The sequence below is a fragment of the Myotis daubentonii genome, chromosome 20 (assembly GCF_963259705.1).
Source record: "Myotis daubentonii chromosome 20, mMyoDau2.1, whole genome shotgun sequence".
Lineage (NCBI taxonomy): Eukaryota > Metazoa > Chordata > Mammalia > Chiroptera > Vespertilionidae > Myotis > Myotis daubentonii.
The window spans coordinates 12606415-12623275 of record NC_081859.1 but is presented as its reverse complement, the minus strand read 5'-3'; the positions used below and the strand labels follow the sequence as shown (position 1 = coordinate 12623275).

At 61.9% G+C, this 16861-nt stretch overlaps 1 protein-coding gene across 3 annotated transcripts in view; it reads right to left on the bottom strand.

Annotated features, from left to right (window-relative positions):
• Positions 1 to 8178: 8178 nt before the first annotated feature.
• Positions 8179 to 16861, bottom strand: part of SDCCAG8 (SHH signaling and ciliogenesis regulator SDCCAG8) — a 200038-nt gene continuing 191355 nt past the window's right edge. Inside the window, exons 15-16 of one of the 3 annotated variants that reach the window (XM_059677343.1) lie at positions 15712 to 15838; positions 8179 to 9244 (exon numbers count right to left, since the gene is read on the bottom strand). In XM_059677343.1, the coding sequence (XP_059533326.1) occupies positions 9227 to 9244; positions 15712 to 15838 (145 nt within the window). In that variant the 3' untranslated portion in view covers positions 8179 to 9226. Of the gene's footprint in view, positions 9245 to 15711; positions 15839 to 16861 lie in introns of those variants that run through there. The other 2 variants (XM_059677342.1, XR_009450217.1) reach the window with 2 other exon arrangements.

Here is a 16861-nt window from a genome sequence, read left to right as displayed (position 1 = left end):
CGGAGACACGCGTGGCGGTGACGGCGCCGCCTGCGGCCGGAGCGGGGCGCCGGGAGGTCGCGGTGCGCTGTGGCACGTTCCGTGTAGATCAGGTGAATGCACATGTTCTTTGTAAATCATTTATTTCACTGTTTCATCCAGGTCAGCAATCGGATTGTGGCATGCTGGGTACTGGAAAAACAAAATGAAAATAAAGAGTAAGTTTCAATACATCCTGTTCTTCAATGTGATTTGTCTTCCCCCTGGCTGACTGTCCTGAGAATCTGGAGAAAATGATTTCTTTGCTAACAAGGTAGAAAGTGTACTATTGTAGCCAGCTGGAGGAAGAGTTTGCAACTCACCTTCACCACAGGCCAGAGCCCTTGTCGAATAAGAATTTCAGGCGAACTCTTTTTTAAAATGTTTATTTATTGATTTGAGAGAGAGAGAAACATCGATGTGTTGCTCCACTTGTTTGAGCATCGTTGGTTGATTTTTGTATGTGTCCTGACCGGGGATCGAACCTCAACCTCAGTGTATGGGGACGACGCTCTAACCAACTGAGCCACCCAGTGAGTGCCCATTTCTTTCTTTCTTTTTAATTTATTTTCATTGATTTCAGATAGGAAGGGAGAAGGAGAGAGAGATGGAAACATCGATGATGAGAGAATCATGGATCGGCTGCCTCCTGCACGCCCCACCCTGGGGATCGAGCCCGCAACCTGGGCATGTGCCCCGACCGGGAATCGAACCGTGACCTCCTGGTCCATTGTCGGTGCTCAACCACTGAGCCACGCTGGCCGGGCAGGGCCCATTTTTTACTGCTTTAAATCGGTAGCACAGACATCTGCGTCCCAGACAAGAGCTGTCGGATGCTGCAGTGGCCAGACGGAAGAGAAGCCGATTTGAGCCAGGATCTGGCCCCTGAAAACTACAGGCCAAGTGTCCGTAAGGCACTTCTGGGGAAACCTCCAGGTTTTCAGCTGCAGACACCTTACGGCAGTGGCTCTCAACCTTGGCTGCACATTAGAATCACCTGGGAATCTTTTTAAAATCCTGACTTCTGGGCCTCATCCTCCGGAAATTCCGTTTCTGTGTTACAGGGTGGGGCCACAACATTAGTCACAAAGAAACAGAATTTCAGGAGGATGAGGCCCAGAAGTCAGGATTTTAAAAAGATTCCCAGGTGATTCTAATGTGCAGCCAAGGTTGAGAACCACTGCCTTACGGTAACGTATAGAAAGGCCTTCCCCCTGGAACCACCTCCCGCGTGTGGAAGAGGGAACCTGGTGCCTGGGGGCTCTCGGTTGTAAGCAGGTGTCGAATCTTAACCTGGCTCAGGGAGGTCGGGTTGTGGAGTCACAGGTTAGAGGCTGAATCCGCTGCCCACCTCACGTCCGTGCAAACGACGCGGGGAAGCAAACAGCCACAGCCACAGCCCACAGTCCACACAACCACAGCCCACACAACCACGGCCCACACAGCCACGGCCCACACAACCACAGTCCACACAACACGCCTCCGGTCCCCACTCTGCTGGGTGGGAGGCCTTGCCCTCTGGAGCGTACGGTCCCTGGGATGAGGGCACTGGATGGGGAGCTCAGAAGACACCCCTCCATCCCAGCTTTCACTCCTGCAGGTGGATCAGGAAGGGGATGTGGGCCCTGGGCCGGCCTGGTCTCTGTTTTGCAGGGAATCATCCAGAGATGTGTGGCCCCTGCCCTTCCCCGCAGGTGTCCTGAGCCTGAGCCGGCTCTCGGCTCTCCTTGGGGCTTTCCCAGCCAGCACATTGCCTTCCGGCGAGATCAGAATCCCTGCAGGAGAAATCTATGGGAGCCAGTTCCCTGACGGTTTTCTTTTCCTTGTTTTTCTTGTTCCCATTTGGTCCAATGTGTGGGAGAGGCTTCGGGTGGGTTAAGGATGGCTGTAGTTTCGGGGAGCCTCAGGAATCCCTGAGACGGGATGCGAGGGCCCTCAAAGGCCTCTGGGCCCCACAGGCTCCTGGTGCTGGAGGGCGAGCCTGGTGAGTTCAGCTGTGGCCCATCTTCCTGATGAGCTGCCCCTCCTCCCGGGAGGTGGTTCCGGGAAGTCAAGGGCAGGAGCGTCTGCGGCCAGAGCCCCGGCTGCAGCTCCAAAGGGCCTGGGTCGGGCCCCCTCCAGGGCCAGCGGCTCCCATGGCGGCCGGGGCGTCGCCCTCCTGCTGGGGAGGCTCCCGTGCTGGAGGGGATGTGGCCCCCGCGCTGGGTTTGCGTCTCTAAGATGCTCAGCGCCCTCGGCTTCTCCACCAGCTCAGAGCCACCCCGCGCGGTGCCAACAGACGCCGGAGAGGTGGGTGTGGGGCCCGCAGGGGCCGGTGGCCAGGCGGGTGCGGGGCCCCCACCGGGTGGGATAATGGGGGTGAGTGTGGGGGTTCGGCAGGAAGGAGTTAGGGTGGAAAGAAAGCGGTGTTGGCTGGCCTGGGAGGCGGATGTGAAGGTGGGGACTGGATGGGACCTGGAGGGGGTCGGGGCTGGGAAAGGGGGTCCCTGGGGCTGTTCCCTGAAACCCTAGAAGTGGGAGACAGCCCAGCCCACTGAGCTGCTGACTTTTTTCAAAAAGAGAAAAGGTGACGTTTGCAGTTCGAGGAGATGGCCAGGCGGAGTGGAAGGGCTTGGACGCCGGGCAATTATCAAATGTGCGTCCGCCCCGTGAGGCGGGGGTGGGCCCGGGCCGGGACTCTCCTCCTGGGAGCCCGCCCGCCGGGGGCTTCTGTCTCGGCCCCTCCTGATGGGGCCCCGGGTGGTGCCCAGGCCCTGGGGGCAGAGGGCCCCCTGTCCTCGGTGGGTGCCATGCTCAGCCCGGCTGCCAGCAGCTCCATTGGACCCTCTTAACGCAGCGGTTCTCAACCTTCCTGATGCCGCGACGCTTTAATACAGCTCCTCATGTTGTGGGGACCCCCAACCATAACATTATTTTCGTTGGTACTTCATCACTGTCATGTTGCTACTGTTATGAATCGTCATGTAAATATCTGATATGCAGGATGTATTTTCATTGTGACAAATTGAACATAATGAAAGCATAGTGATTCATCACAAAAACAATATGTAATTATACATGTGTTTTCCGATGGTCTCAGGCGACCCCTGTGAAAGGGTCGTTCGAGGGGTCGCGGCCCACAGGTTGAGAACCGCTGCGCTAACGGGTCTCCTTGTCCAGCATTGGCAGCTGCCTTGCCTTCGGCCTTGATTGGCCTGGTCCGTCCGGGAATGAATGAATGAATGAATGAATGAATGATGCCCCCTCACGCCCCTGGGGGCGGCTGCCCGCTGACCTGGGGGTCAGAGACGTGGTCCTTTCTCGCGTCAAAGGTCCAGGGTGTCTCTGAAGGAAGAGCACAAACGCAGCAGGTGTTTCCAATGGAAAAGGGACCGCGCCCGGGACAGGCACAGCGAGGACGGGTCAGGACGGGAGGGCAAGGGCACTGGACGGCAGAGAAACACGTTTCTCTCAGAGTCCTGGTTCTGGGCTGGGGCCATCCGGTAATTCACCCCCAGCTGCCCCCATCCCGCCGGCGTGGAGTCGGCTCCCCTGATCCCGGGCCCCGGCTCCCGGGCCCCCCTCAGGGGGGGCAGACGTGAGGCCCTCAGTGTGGACGAGCAGGAGCCCCCCCCTCCCACCCCAGCTATCACTTCTCAAGGGCGTTTTCATTTTTGTTTTTTAAATGTTTTTATTTATGTCAGAGAGGAAGGAAAGAGAGAGACAGAAACGCCAATGCTGAGAGAGAATCATCCATGGCTGCCTCCTGCACGCCCCCCACTGGAGATCCAGCCACAACCCGGGCCTGTGCCCGGACCGGGAATCGGACGGTGACCCCCTGGTGCCTAGGTTGATGCTCAGCCCCTGAGCCAGGCCGGCCGGGCCAGGGCCATGTGCCTGTGGTTTGGTGGGAAGCCCTGTGCTCCCCTCTGTCCAGGGCTCGCCCCCCAGCGCCTGCAGGGCCCGGACGTGGTGAGCTCGGTCCATACGAGGGAGTGAATGGCTGGTACGTCACTGGCTGCCCGGCACGGTGTCGCCTCCGTGGCTGAGCCTTCAGAACATTTCTCAGTGCTTCCCCCCTGTCCCCCCCCATCCCCCCCCATCCCCCTCCCCGCCCCGCACCATCCCCTGGGCAGAGAGAGAGAAGCGCCAGTTACTGCCGAACTCCAGCTTCCTGCCCTCCCCTCGGGGACGGGAGGCACCCTATTTCCAGAAAGCGGCTCCCTGGGCCTGGGCTGCAGCGAGGGGCTGGCAGTGCGGGGACCAGGTTGCGGCGCCAGAGGGACTCGGCCATCTCCTGGCCTCAGCCCCGGCCGCCGTCTCCCCTCCTCCTGCCTTCCTGCCTGTCAGCGAAGCCATAGCTGAGGCCTCCCGGGTGCTGTGGCCTCGGGTGCTGTGGCCTCGGGGTGCTGTGGCCTCGGGGTGCTGTGGCCTCGGGGTGCTGTGACCTCAGGGTGCTGTGGCCTCGGGGTGCTGTGACCTCGGGATGCTGTGACCACGGGGTGCTGTGGCCTCGGGATGCTGTGGCCTTTGGATGCTGTGACCTCGGGGTGCTGTGGCCTCGGGGTGCTGTGGCCTCGGGATGCTGTGACCTCGGGGTGCTGTGGCCTCGGGGTGCTGTGGCCTTTGGATGCTGTGGCCTCGGGGTGCTGTGGCCTCGGGGTGCTGTGGCCTCGGGGTGCTGTGGCCTCGGGGTGCTGTGACCTCAGGGTGCTGTGGCCTCGGGGTGCTGTGACCTCGGGATGCTGTGACCACGGGGTGCTGTGGCCTCGGGATGCTGTGGCCTTTGGATGCTGTGACCTCGGGGTGCTGTGGCCTCGGGGTGCTGTGGCCTCGGGATGCTGTGACCTCGGGGTGCTGTGGCCTCGGGGTGCTGTGGCCTTTGGATGCTGTGGCCTCGGGGTGCTGTGGCCTCGGGGTGCTGTGGCCTCGGGGTGCTGTGGCCTTTGGATGCTGTGGCCTCGGGATGCTGTGGCCTCGGGGTGCTGTGACCTCGGGGTGCTGTGGCCTCGGGGTGCTGTGACCTCGGGGTGCTGTGGCCTCGGGGTGCTGTGGCCTCGGGGTGCTGTGGCCTCGGGGTGCTGTGGCCTTTGGATGCTGTGGCCTCGGGGTGCTGTGGCCTCGGGGTGCTGTGGCCTCGGGGTGCTGTGGCCTCGGGGTGCTGTGACCACGGGGTGCTGTGACCTTGGGGTGCTGTGGCCTCGGGATGCTGTGACCTCGGGGTGCTGTGGCCTTTGGATGCTGTGACCTCGGGGTGCTGTGGCCACGGCTGCAGCCGTTGGGGCTGCCCTGCAGGTCAGGGGGTCTGGGGGGCCCAGGGCACCGGGCCGCGGCCCTCGGGCAGCACTGGCCAAGGCCGTGGTCGCGCTCCGCGGGAGACACTGTGGCCGCGTTCCCTTTGTTCTCCTGTCAGTCCTCACAGAGCCTCTCCACAGCCCGCCTTTGGTCTCAGGCATTTCTGAGGTCTGGCCTTAAATCTAAGACCAGAGCCTCTGGGTGACAAGGGGGGGGGGTTCCTGGGGACCGCGCTGTGGCCCCCAGAGCCTCTTCTGCCGCTTTGTCCCCACACCGGGCGGGGGAGGGGGCGCCCTCTGGGCCTGCCCACAGGAGGTGCCGGGCCCCAGCCTGACGGCCCCCAGCCCCCCAGCTGCCCTGCAGGTGGAACCCGCTTCCTGCTCCTGCGCTGTCCCCACTGGTCACTGGGTCCGCCCTGGGCCTCAGGCGAGAAAGCATCTATTTTTAGCTGCAGGGCAGACCCCTCCCCACTTCCCTCTGAGGCCACTGGAAGGTGCCCGGGGCCCACAGAGCTGGGGAAGCTCCGGCCCGGCCCTCAGGCTCCCCCCACCCTCCCTGGCCCGTTAGGCCGCCCCCCACGCTGCCCCGCTGCCCGGGGCACAGGACAGGGAAGCCTCCTTCCCCTGGGGATGGCCACCCGCCGACCCCTCCCACCCGCCCTGCTGGGCCCTGGGGATGGATGCCCACCGACCCTCCCACCCGCCCGCTGGGCCCTGGGGATGGCCACCGCCCGCTGGGCCAGGGCCTGGTACCAGTCTGTCTGGAAACGTGTTTCCCACCCACCGGCTTCTCAGCTCGGTTCACTCTGCCTCTCTGGGCCTTGCTTTTCTGTTTGTACAAAAAAGATGTTAAAGGATTCATCCACGCGGCCCTTCACGCCGTGTGACCTCGGTGCGAGGCTGTGGGCTCGTGGCGTCTGCCAGGCTCTGGGGAGCGGGGCTCCCTTGTCATGGAGGCTGTTCTGGTCCCTTGTTAAACCAGAAACTGAGCGAAAGGGAAGCTCAAAGGTTGACCTGAAGTGGGCGGAGCTGAGATTTGAACGGGGGTGGGGAGGGGTGGTGAGTGTGTGTGTGTGTGTGTGAGCGTGTGTGTGTTTGAGTGTGTGTGTGCATGAGCGTGTGTGTGTGAGCATGTGTGTGCGTGAGCATGTGTGCGTGAGCGTGTGTGTGTGTGAGTGTGTGTGTGAGCCTGTGTGTGAGTGCGAGTGTGTGTGAATGTGTGTGTGAGCGTGTTTGAGTGTGTGTGTGTGAGCGAGCATGTGTGTGTGTGCGTGCGAGTGTGTGTGTATGCGTGTGTGCGCGCGCGAGCGTGTGTGTATGTGTGTGTGTGCGCACGCGTATGTGTGAGCGTGTATGTGTGAGCGTGTGTGTGTGTGAGTGTGAATGTGAGTGTGTGTGTGAGCGAGCGTGTGTGTGAGCGTGTGTGTGTGTGTGTGAGTGTGAATGTGTGTGAATGTGTGAGTGTGTGTGCGCGTGCATGTGTGTGCATGTGCTGGACCCCGACCTCGGAGTTGAGCTCTTTGATGCTGTTCTGAGCAGCGGAGGGAAGCCTTGAGCAACCAGGTCTGCATCTGTGGGATTCGGTCACAGACCGAACAGGGAACGGGAACGGGGGCAGCACTGGTCTGCCCAGCCCTCCACACACTTTGTGCAAAGGCGGCTTCCTGTGTGAGCCTGACCTCTGACCCCAGTGCTCCCCACCAGGCGCAGGGCCCGCCTCCGGGTCAGTGCAGTCCTGCCTCCCTCCTCTCCCTACAGGCAAGTGACCCAAACTCTGGCTGGGCCTCACCCCTGAGCCGGGCCCCTCACCCCTGGGCCGGGCCCCTCACCCCTGGGCCGGGCCCCTCACCCCTGGGCCGGGCCCCTCACCCCTGGGCTGGGCACAGCCTTTCCTGGAATCGGCTGTTGCAGCTGCAGGGGCAGGAGTTCAGGGCACGGTCACCAGGCCCATCTCCCCCTTCTCCCCGTCGCTGCCCTGGGGCTGGGACAATGAAGGGCCAGCTGGACTGCGAAGGGAAGGACTGGGGAGCCAGGAGCCGGCACTGGAGAGCAGGGGGCCTGCGGGGCAGGGAGGCGGGGCTGACTCCTGGGCTTCTGGGAAGCAGCATCTTGGGGTGGGACATGGGGCTGGGATGGGGGGGGGGCAGGGGACCCACACCCAGAAGGGAGGGGTCAGAGGCCGCGCAGCCCCAGGCCCGGCATCTGCTGGGCCCCCCTCCTCCCCCAGAGCTCACTAACCCCGGGGTTCCCTCTGTGACTCAGGTCAGGGTGCAGTCTCCAGCTTCGCGGGTCCCAGGAGTCCGAGGCGCCCTCTGCCCCGGGCAGGTGTCTGTTTACAGAAGCCGTTTCCATGGTAAACAGGCTGAGAACCCCGAAGGGCGGACAGTGCCCCCCCCCCCCCCCAGCCGGCGCCTCTGGCTGCCTGGAGCCGGAAGGCGATGGAGGGAGACACACTGACATGTGGGGCTGGAATGTGACGGAGCCGCCGTCTTTTAAAGGCGGGAACCCCTGATCTAGCTGCACTGCATGCAATATTCAGTGTTTTGTTCACTTGTCTAATTGGATTAAAACATTTAGCTCCCTTTAGGATCGCGATTGTGAATTTATGTGGCGAAACGCAACGTCTCGCTCGGGGAGCAGCAGTGGAGCAAACGCACCCGAAGCGATACAGGATTCGCTTTGTTTCCTCCCACCAGCCTCGTCCGGAGGCTGCTGGCTCTTGGGCAGGAGGATGCTGACAACGGAGCGAGGCTGGCGCGGAGGGAGCCTGCGGGCCCTCCCAGGACAATGGCGCGCAGGGCCTTCGCTCCAACTCAACAAGGAGAAGTGCGCCGGGCTCTGCGCGTCCCGGGGAGTCTGGGGGTCCCGGGCCCTGGTGTGAGGAGCAGGCGCGAGGGTCTCGTGTCATCTTTGCAAACACGCAGGCGGCGGGAGCTGGTGACATTTGAGCTGCATATGTTCGCGTGTGTTTTTAAAAAAACATGGAAGTCACTTCGGTTGACAGTGTCTCGTACACAGTTTTGAAAGAATCAGGGCAAACTTTAACAGAGTCAGTTTTTATTTGAAAAATATTTTCTGGGAATGTATCAGTGTTTATTTTTGAGACTGACAATTCGGGTGAAAATCCGGGTGAAAACAAAGAAACAACAATTGGGTTGAAATCAAATTGTTTGTTTTCATCTATCGGGAGCTCTTTCCAGAAACTCCTGGTTCAGGAGGCGGCGTGTTCTTTGCTTTTATTCGGGGTGCCTGCCGTTGGATCCCAGCACCATCTGCCGCAGGTAGCTGACCTCACGGAAGCGCCTCCCTCCGCTGCTGGGAGTCCCCGGGGCCCCCGCCAGGACCCTGCAGACGTGCGACACCTGCGGGTCCCAGCGAGCCGCCGCCCTCCCAGCCCCCGCTTGAGCTTGAAGCTGCCCCTCCCTTTGCTTCAGGTCACACACCAGCCTGCTTCCCTCCCCAGCTTCTGGGTCTCTGCTTCCGGCTGGCTTTTCAGCTCTTTTGCACGAGTCCTTTGGTGTAAGGAGATCATGTCCATGATTTTGAATATAATCACATATGGCTGTTGGATCCGCGCACAAGTTCAAATCAAATTAGAACTGAAATCCGCTGCCAAGAATGCTCGAGAGTCGTGGGGCCGGCTGATTAATCACAGGCACGTCAGTTCCTGAAACTGGAAGTCACCGGGAGGGGCCCACACAGCCTGTCGGGACGGCAGGTCAGCCAGAGCCACGTCCACCCCCAGGTAAATGCTTGACAAAGAAACTGGTCTTGACCTGCCAGCCGGGGTGGCTCAGTGGTTGAACAACTACCTACGAGCCAGGAGGCCACGGCTTGATTCCCAGTCAGGGCACAGGCCCAGAGTCAGGCTCCATCTCTAGTGTGGGGCGTGCCGGACGCAGCCAATGGATGGTTCTCTCTTTTCCGTGATGTTTCTATCTCTCCCTTTCTCTCTGAAATCAATGAAAACATAGAAAATACAAATAACATAACTGTGAGCTGTAAGGCGGCCTCTGGGTGGAGGGCAGCTCCGCTCTTCCCGCTCTCAGATGTCCCTCTCCCCACGGGAGTCTCATTTCCTTGCCAGCTGGCACCCGCCTTGGACAGATGTTAGAGCCCCGGGCGCTGGTCACAGACCCCTGACCCGGCTCCCAGCTGTCAGGCCTCGCCGCCGAAGCTCCCAGGGGCCCAGGTCTCCCCACCCCTCCCAGACACAAGGTGGAGGGGGTAGGAGCCAGGCCGGGTGAGTGCTGCGGCCCCGTTTCTCCTCCAGGATCCTCCAGGACCAGCAGAGCATCTCATGGCATTTTCCCAGCCCTTTCCCAGGAGTCCCTCCCACCCCGAGAGGGGCAGGCGAGCAATCGGGCCAGTGTCTTCCGTCAGCACCACCCAGGAGCAAGTCCCCAGAGCGCCTGGGCCCCGTGGGCAGCGCCTGGGCTCCGTGGGCAGCGCCTGGGCCATGGCCGGGCCAGCCCCGGGCAGCCGCGTTGAAGGGCCATGGGAACCCGCACGGCCAGAAAGCGCCACTGAGGCACGGCGAGGCCTCTGCCCGTCTCCCGCTGTCAGACTGGAGGTGTGCACAGGCCAGAACTCGGCAGAAACAATGGAGAAGAACGAAGCCTTGACAACAGACTGGTTGTCTCCTGGCGGAGGCCACAGGCCAGCCCCGAGCTGTGTCACCGCTTCAGGGGCTGGGGCCAGGGAACAGTCAGGATGTGACTCCGCTCAGAGCAGCTGCCCCGGCCAGGAAAACCCACTCTGCCGGGTGCGAGGTGGACAGAATGAAGGACTGTCCACAGGCAAGAGACATGCAGGTCTCCTCCTCTCTCCTCCCCAAGCCTGAGAGGCCCCCAGAGAGGCCGGGAGGCAAGGCCCTGTGGCTCCAGCAGGAGGCGACATCCGCACCGCCCGCCCTGGGCCACGCGGACGTGCTCGGCCCCTGTAAGTGACGGTGCCTCAGTGGCACCTTTTGGCGTGAGGATTCCCACGGCCCTTAAACGTGGCTGTGGGGGGAGAGCCAGTGGGGTCCGAGCGGCCAAGGGCTCACTGGACGCTGGGCTCACAATTCAGGTTCCCTGCGGGCCGAAGGACCGAGCGGGCCCTGGGCTCCTCAGCAGAGCGTGTGCAGAACCGGGTCCCGGCCTCCTCTGCACCCCGTGCCTGGTGGGGAACGCCAGCGGCTCCCCCACAAACCTTTGGTCGTGCTTCCATCTGAGGAGCCCCCAGGTAACACGTGCATCTGAAAGGCCCTTTGGCTCAGTGGATAGAGCGTCGGCCTGCGGACTGAAGGGTCCCGGGTTCGATCCCGGCCAAGGGCATGTACCTTGGTTGCGGGCACAACCCCAGTAGGAAGGTGTGCAGGAGGCAGCTGATCGATGTTTCTAACTCTCTATCTCTCTCCCTTCCTCTCTGTAAAAAATCAATAAAAATATATTAAAAAAAAATAAAAATAAATAAAAATAAAAGGCCCTTTGTGGGCCAGCCAGCTGGGCGGGAGCGGAGAGCCCAGGATGCTCAGTCCCTCCTGTGCTCCGGCTCCGGAAGAAAGACAGCGTTTTTCTGAGGATTTTTTAAGGTTTGGGTTTTTTCTTTAAGGTTTTCATTTGGCAGCGATCAGGTTTGTAACGACCTGGAAGAGGTTTCCAGGCGCCAGTGGTGCAGGGTGGGATCTGAGTGCTGCCGGCAGGCAGAGGGGGAGTTGGAGGGCAAACCCCGTGTGACCATGATGGGCCCAGAACAGAGAGAAGAGGCCCACGGCCCTTCCTGGGCAGCTGGAGAGGCCGGGAGACGCGCTCACGCCCCGAGCCCCGGCCCCTCTGTCAGGGGCAGAGGTAGACTACTGGGAGCAGCCATACTGACAGGAAATACTAACCAGGCTCTGCTAACCGCGGTTGCTGTGTTCTGATTGCAGAAGGCACGCCCTAGCCTGGCTGGGAGTTGCACGTGGGACCTGGGAGCTACCTGGAAATGCGGCCCGTCCTCCCATAACAGGGAGCTGCTTTCATCATGGAAAGATGAACAACCAGAGCCCCGCCCTGTGCCTACCCCGGGCCTTGCACACCCCCAGCGCTTAGCTGTGAACTGCCCATTTTGCACACCCATTCTTATCCCTCTTGCCCACTTGCCCACATAATCTCTGTCCAACCCCTCATATGCAGCCGGCTTGTGGGGGGCGGAGAGTAGGTCTCTGTGGGTGACCTGCGCTCTCCATGCTGCCGGGGTTGGTGACTAGACCAACGCCCAGATAGTACAACCCTGTCCCCGCTGGACCGGCTCTGGAAGTGACAGGCAGCCCGGGCCCGTGGTGACCAGGTTTCACCTTCACCAGACAGGAGGCTGGTCTCCTGCCTGCAGACCCGGTGCCCTGACCTCTGGCCACCGCCAGCCAGGGCTCAGCCAGCCCGGTTCCGGCAGGAGGAGGGGCCGAGCCCGTCTGCGTGGCCCAGGGCGGAGCGGTGAGGATGTGGCCTCCTGCTGGGTCCACAGGCTGTGCCTCCCGGGCCTCTCACGTTTGGGGAGAGAGAGAAGGAAAAGCCGGCATCTCTCTCGCCTGCTGTGGACAATTCCAGAGCCCCTCTGAGCTGGGCTGGGCTGACACCCCTGTGCAGATGGGGAAACGGAGGCTACAAGAGACTTCAGAGACTTGCCCAGGCCCTCACCGCCATGACAGTCTGGCATCATTCTGTTCTCGGTGCCTGTGAACACGTCAGAGGCTCCTAGACCTGTGTCCTCTGTGTGAAAATGCAGGTTCCCGGGCCCTGGGCCGGAGGGGATGCCCTGGATTCTATGTCCCTTGTGTCTGTTTTTTTTTTTGTCCTCATCCGAGGGTTTATTTTTTAAATATATTCTTATTGATTTCAGAGAGGAAGGGAAAGAGGGAGAGAGAGAAACATCAGTGAAGAGAGAGAATCATTGATGAACTGCCTCCTGCACGCCCCACACTGGGGACTGAGCCTGCAACCGGGCATGTGCTCTGACCGGGAATCGAACCCTGACCTCCTGGTTCATAGGTCACTGCTCAACCACTGAGCCACGCCGGCCGGAATATCGTTATTGATTTGCGAGAGGAAGAGAGAGAGAAACATCATTCAGTTGTGTCCCATACATGCCCCAACTGGGGATGGAACCTGAAACCTGGGTGTGCGCCCTGACCAGGACTGGAACCCACAACCTTCTGATGTTTGGGACGCCCCAACCACTGAGCCACCTGCCAGGACAGTGTGTGTTTCTTCACCAGCATCTCAGCTGACCGTGGAGTGTGGCGTGGCTTGGGCTTGGAGCAGTGTCCTCGCCCTCACCCTGTGGGCAGTCTCAGAGGCGCAGTGGTGGTTGGGGCGGGGGCGGGGGGAGGTGTGCCCTGGTCCCCAGGCCTCAGGTCAGGGACTGACATGGGTGCTGGGGGGCAGGGGGGTTCACTTACTGTGTGTGGAACAAATGAGTACTTTGCAGAGGGATCTGGCAGGCTGAGCGGGAAAATCACTCAGAGGATAGTGGCTCCCAGACACCCGTGCGGCACATGGTCATTTTGAAAGGACAATGAGAGACAATTTCTCATCCTTTCTCTTTCCAGATGCATTTCCCATGAGTCACTCCAAGCGCGGGCGTGTGATGTCCCCCGGGATCACGGCACCTGGGTCAATCCTGACTGAAGGCTGAGGCCATGGCCGGCCGTGGACACGCAGGATCCTAAGGAACCGCCGGTGGGGCAGAGAGCTCAGCCTCTCGGACAGGAGAGCAGCGACGGAGACAAAAGGGTTTTTCAGGCTGTGCTCCCAGCTCACCTGCACTCACTCTCCTCCTGCTCCTCCCTGCGGGGCCCCAGGTCCCACCCGAACAGGGAGACCTGGGCTGTGGACTCAGACTTGGGCTCCACGTCAGGGCCCCTACTCGCTGGCTGTGCTTGTGCGAGCCTCAGTCTCCCATCGGTAAAATGGAGCCGATACTCCATGCTGCAGGGCAAAGGGGTGACCGCCTGTCACCTGTCCCAGTGCCCGGGCTCTGCTGGCATCCACATCTCACTCCTTCATTGTTGGGCACGGTGCCATTGTCTCCTCCATTTTTCTCTTTCGGGGACACAGGAAGCAAGTAATTCTTTTTCCACATCTTTGATTCTTTAGTAAATTTTGTGTTTGTTTAAAAATGGCTTTGCCTGCTGTTTTGGCTCCAGGGTTGGAGCGGCGGCCTGTGGACTGAGGGGTCATGGGTTCGATTCCCGGCCAAGGGCACCTACCTCCATTGCAGGATCCCCAGCCCTGGTCAGGGCCGTGCAGGAGGCAACCAATCGATGTGTCTCTTGTGTCGATGCTTCTCTCTCCCTCCCTCCCTTCTACTCTCTCTAGAGATCAATGGGGAAAATACCCTTGCGTGAGGATTTTAAAAAAGGCTTTATAAAAGGGCTTTTATAACCCATCTATCCCCCCCAAAATCTTAGCTCGATGATCAGTCAGGTTATTTAGGACAAGATTTATGCATTCCGCTCACAATGACTCCCCTAACTGGGAGCACCCCCCATTTCCTCAACCAATCCAGGCTGTATACACACACCCTCCAGGGGCCCTCACAGCTGACTCCCGCAGCCCTGGCAGAGGTGCCTGCCTGGATCTGCTCAGCACATGGTGTGGCTCCTGCATTCTGGGCCTAGGCTCCTGCACAGCTTCAGCTCCCTAAAGAGGCCGGGCCTGTGACCCCCACATGTCCCTGTGTCCCCCATGTCTCTGTTCTCCCCGCTGTGCCCCCCACTGTGCCAGCACAGCCTTCAGATCTCCCTCCTGGCGTATTAGCTGAGCAATGTGATCACTGATAAAATGAAGCTGTGAATCAGACCCCAGCACGTGGATGGATCCATCCTGAAGACACACCCCCCACACACACACACACAGCGAGGAGTGTGCGGGGTACCAGGGGTCTCAGGGCCCCGAGGACCGCCCCCAGCGCAGGGTGTGCGTTACCTGGGCTCTCAGCCCCCCCGCAGGAGCCCCCAGCGCAGGGTGTGCATACCTGGGCTCTCAGCCCCCACCCCAGGAGCCCCCAGCGCGGGGTGTGCATACCTGGGCTCTCAGCCCCCCCCCCCCAGGAGCCCCCAGCGCGGGGTGTGCATACCTGGGCTCTCAGCGCCCCCCCCCCCCAGGAGCCCCCAGCGCGGGGTGTGCATACCTGGGCTCTCAGCGCCCCCCCCCCAGGAGCCCCCAGCGCGGGGTGTGCATACCTGGGCTCTCAGCGCCCCCCCCCCCCAGGAGCCCCCAGCGCGGGGTGTGCATACCTGGGCTCTCAGCGCCCCCCCCCCAGGAGCCCCCAGCGCGGGGTGTGCATACCTGGGCTCTCAGAGCCCCCCCCCCAGGAGCCCCCCAGCACAGGTTGTGCCTTATCTGGGCCCTCAGCGCCCCCCAGGAGCCCCCAGCGCGGGGTGTGCATACCTGGGCCCTCAGCGCCCCCCCCCCAGGAACCCCCAGCGTGGGGTGTGCATACCTGGGCTCTCAGCGCCCCCCCCAGGAACCCCCAGCGCGGGGTGTGCATACCTGGGCTCTCAGCGCCCCCCCCCCCAGGAACCCCCAGCGCGGGGTGTGCATACCTGGGCTCTCAGAGCGCCCCCCCCAGGAGCCCCCAGCGCGGGGTGTGCATACCTGGGCCCTCAGACCCCCCCAGGAACCCCCAGCGTGGGGTGTGCATACCTGGGCTCTCAGCCCCCCCCAGGAACCCCCAGCACGGGGTGTGCGTTACCTGGGCCCTCAGCCCCCCCCAAGAACCCCCCAGCGCGGGGTGTGCATACCTGGGCCCTCAGCCCCCCCCAAGAACCCCCCAGCGCGGGGTGTGCATACCTGGGCTCTCAGCCCCCCCCAGGAACCCCCAGCGCGGGGTGTGCATACCTGGGCCCTCAGCCCCCCCCCCAGGAGCCCCCAGCGCGGGGTGTGCATACCTGGGCTCTCAGCGCCCCCCCAGGAGCCCCCCAGCACAGGTTGTGCCTTATCTGGGCCCTCAGCGCCCCCCAGGAGCCCCCAGCGCGGGGTGTGCATACCTGGGCCCTCAGCGCCCCCCCCCCAGGAACCCCCAGCGTGGGGTGTGCATACCTGGGCTCTCAGCGCCCCCCCCAGGAACCCCCAGCGCGGGGTGTGCATACCTGGGCTCTCAGAGCCCCCCCCCCAAGAACCCCCAGCGCGGGGTGTGCATACCTGGGCTCTCAGCGCCCCCCCCCCCCAGGAACCCCCAGCGCGGGGTGTGCATACCTGGGCCCTCAGACCCCCCCAGGAACCCCCAGCGCGGGGTGTGCATACCTGGGCTCTCAGCGCCCCCCCCCCCAGGAACCCCCAGCGCGGGGTGTGCATACCTGGGCTCTCAGCCCCCCCCAAGAGCCCCCCAGCGCGGGGTGTGCATACCTGGGCTCTCAGCCCCGCCCAAGAGCCCCCCAGCGCGGGGTGTGCGTTACCTGGGCCCGCAGCCGCTCCACCTCCTCTGACAGGCTCTGCCGCTCTTGCAGGAGCTCGTTCTGCTTGCTGAGCAGCTGCACCAGTTGCTGGGCGGTGGCCTGGCTGTGCTGGTCCAGCTGCTGCAGCCTGAGAGATGGAGAGAGACCAGGTGGGTCAGCCGGCCAGGCCTGAGTATCCAGGCACAGTAGCAGCAGCGGTTCTCAACCTGTGTGTCGCGACCCCTTTGGTGGTCGAACGACCCTTTCACAGGGGCCGCCTAAGACCATCCTGCATATCAGATATTCACATGACGATTCATAACAGTAGCCACATGACAGTGATGAAGTAGCAACGAAAATAATTTTATGGTTGGGGCACAATATGAACTGTATTTAAAGGGCCAGAAGGTTGACAACCACTGGCCTAGCAGGGACCCTGAGGGGTGAGGCCTCAGTCGGAGGGGGCCTGGGGGGGCATTAGGTCAGTCGAGGGGACCGGTCCCAAGTGTGAAAGGACATCAGCAGCCCTCAGGACTGGGAAACACACAGGTAAGGCGGATGAGCAGAAAGCGGAAACCTTACACTCAGAGGGCAAAGGCCAGGGCCTGCATGCCTCCCCTGGCAGCCGGGACCCCCGGCAGACACCAGCCCGGCTGGGGCAGCGGCGAGGAGGGCGGACGCACGGGGCTAAGGGCTTTCCGTTACTAATCACCCCGTCGGTCACGCGGTGCATCGCTGACCAGGGTCTCTAAAGACCCGAAATCTGTCCTGCGGACGGGCTCCCTCCCCAGGCTCACTCACTCACACTGTCCAGCCGCAGCGCAGCCCGGGCCGGAGGCTGCGGGTGGGCTTCAGGTGGAACGGAGCAGCACGCCCTGCTCTGAAGACGTGGCTGTCCCACGCCTTCCTGACAGCCCGCAGTGGCCAGAAGCACCCAGTGACATTAGCTTGTATTTACACACACACACACACACACACACACACACGAAGGGCTTTGAAAGCTCAGGGCGCATTTCAAGCTCCAGGCTCCCTGTCCAACACTGAGGCAAAGACCCAAAGCCTGTTCTGCAGACACCGGCCTTTCTGGGGCCTGAGCAGAATTCAGCCCCCCTGGTGTTCGGGAACCGAGGGGCGCCCACCTGGGGCGCTCACTGACACATGTGCCTGGTTG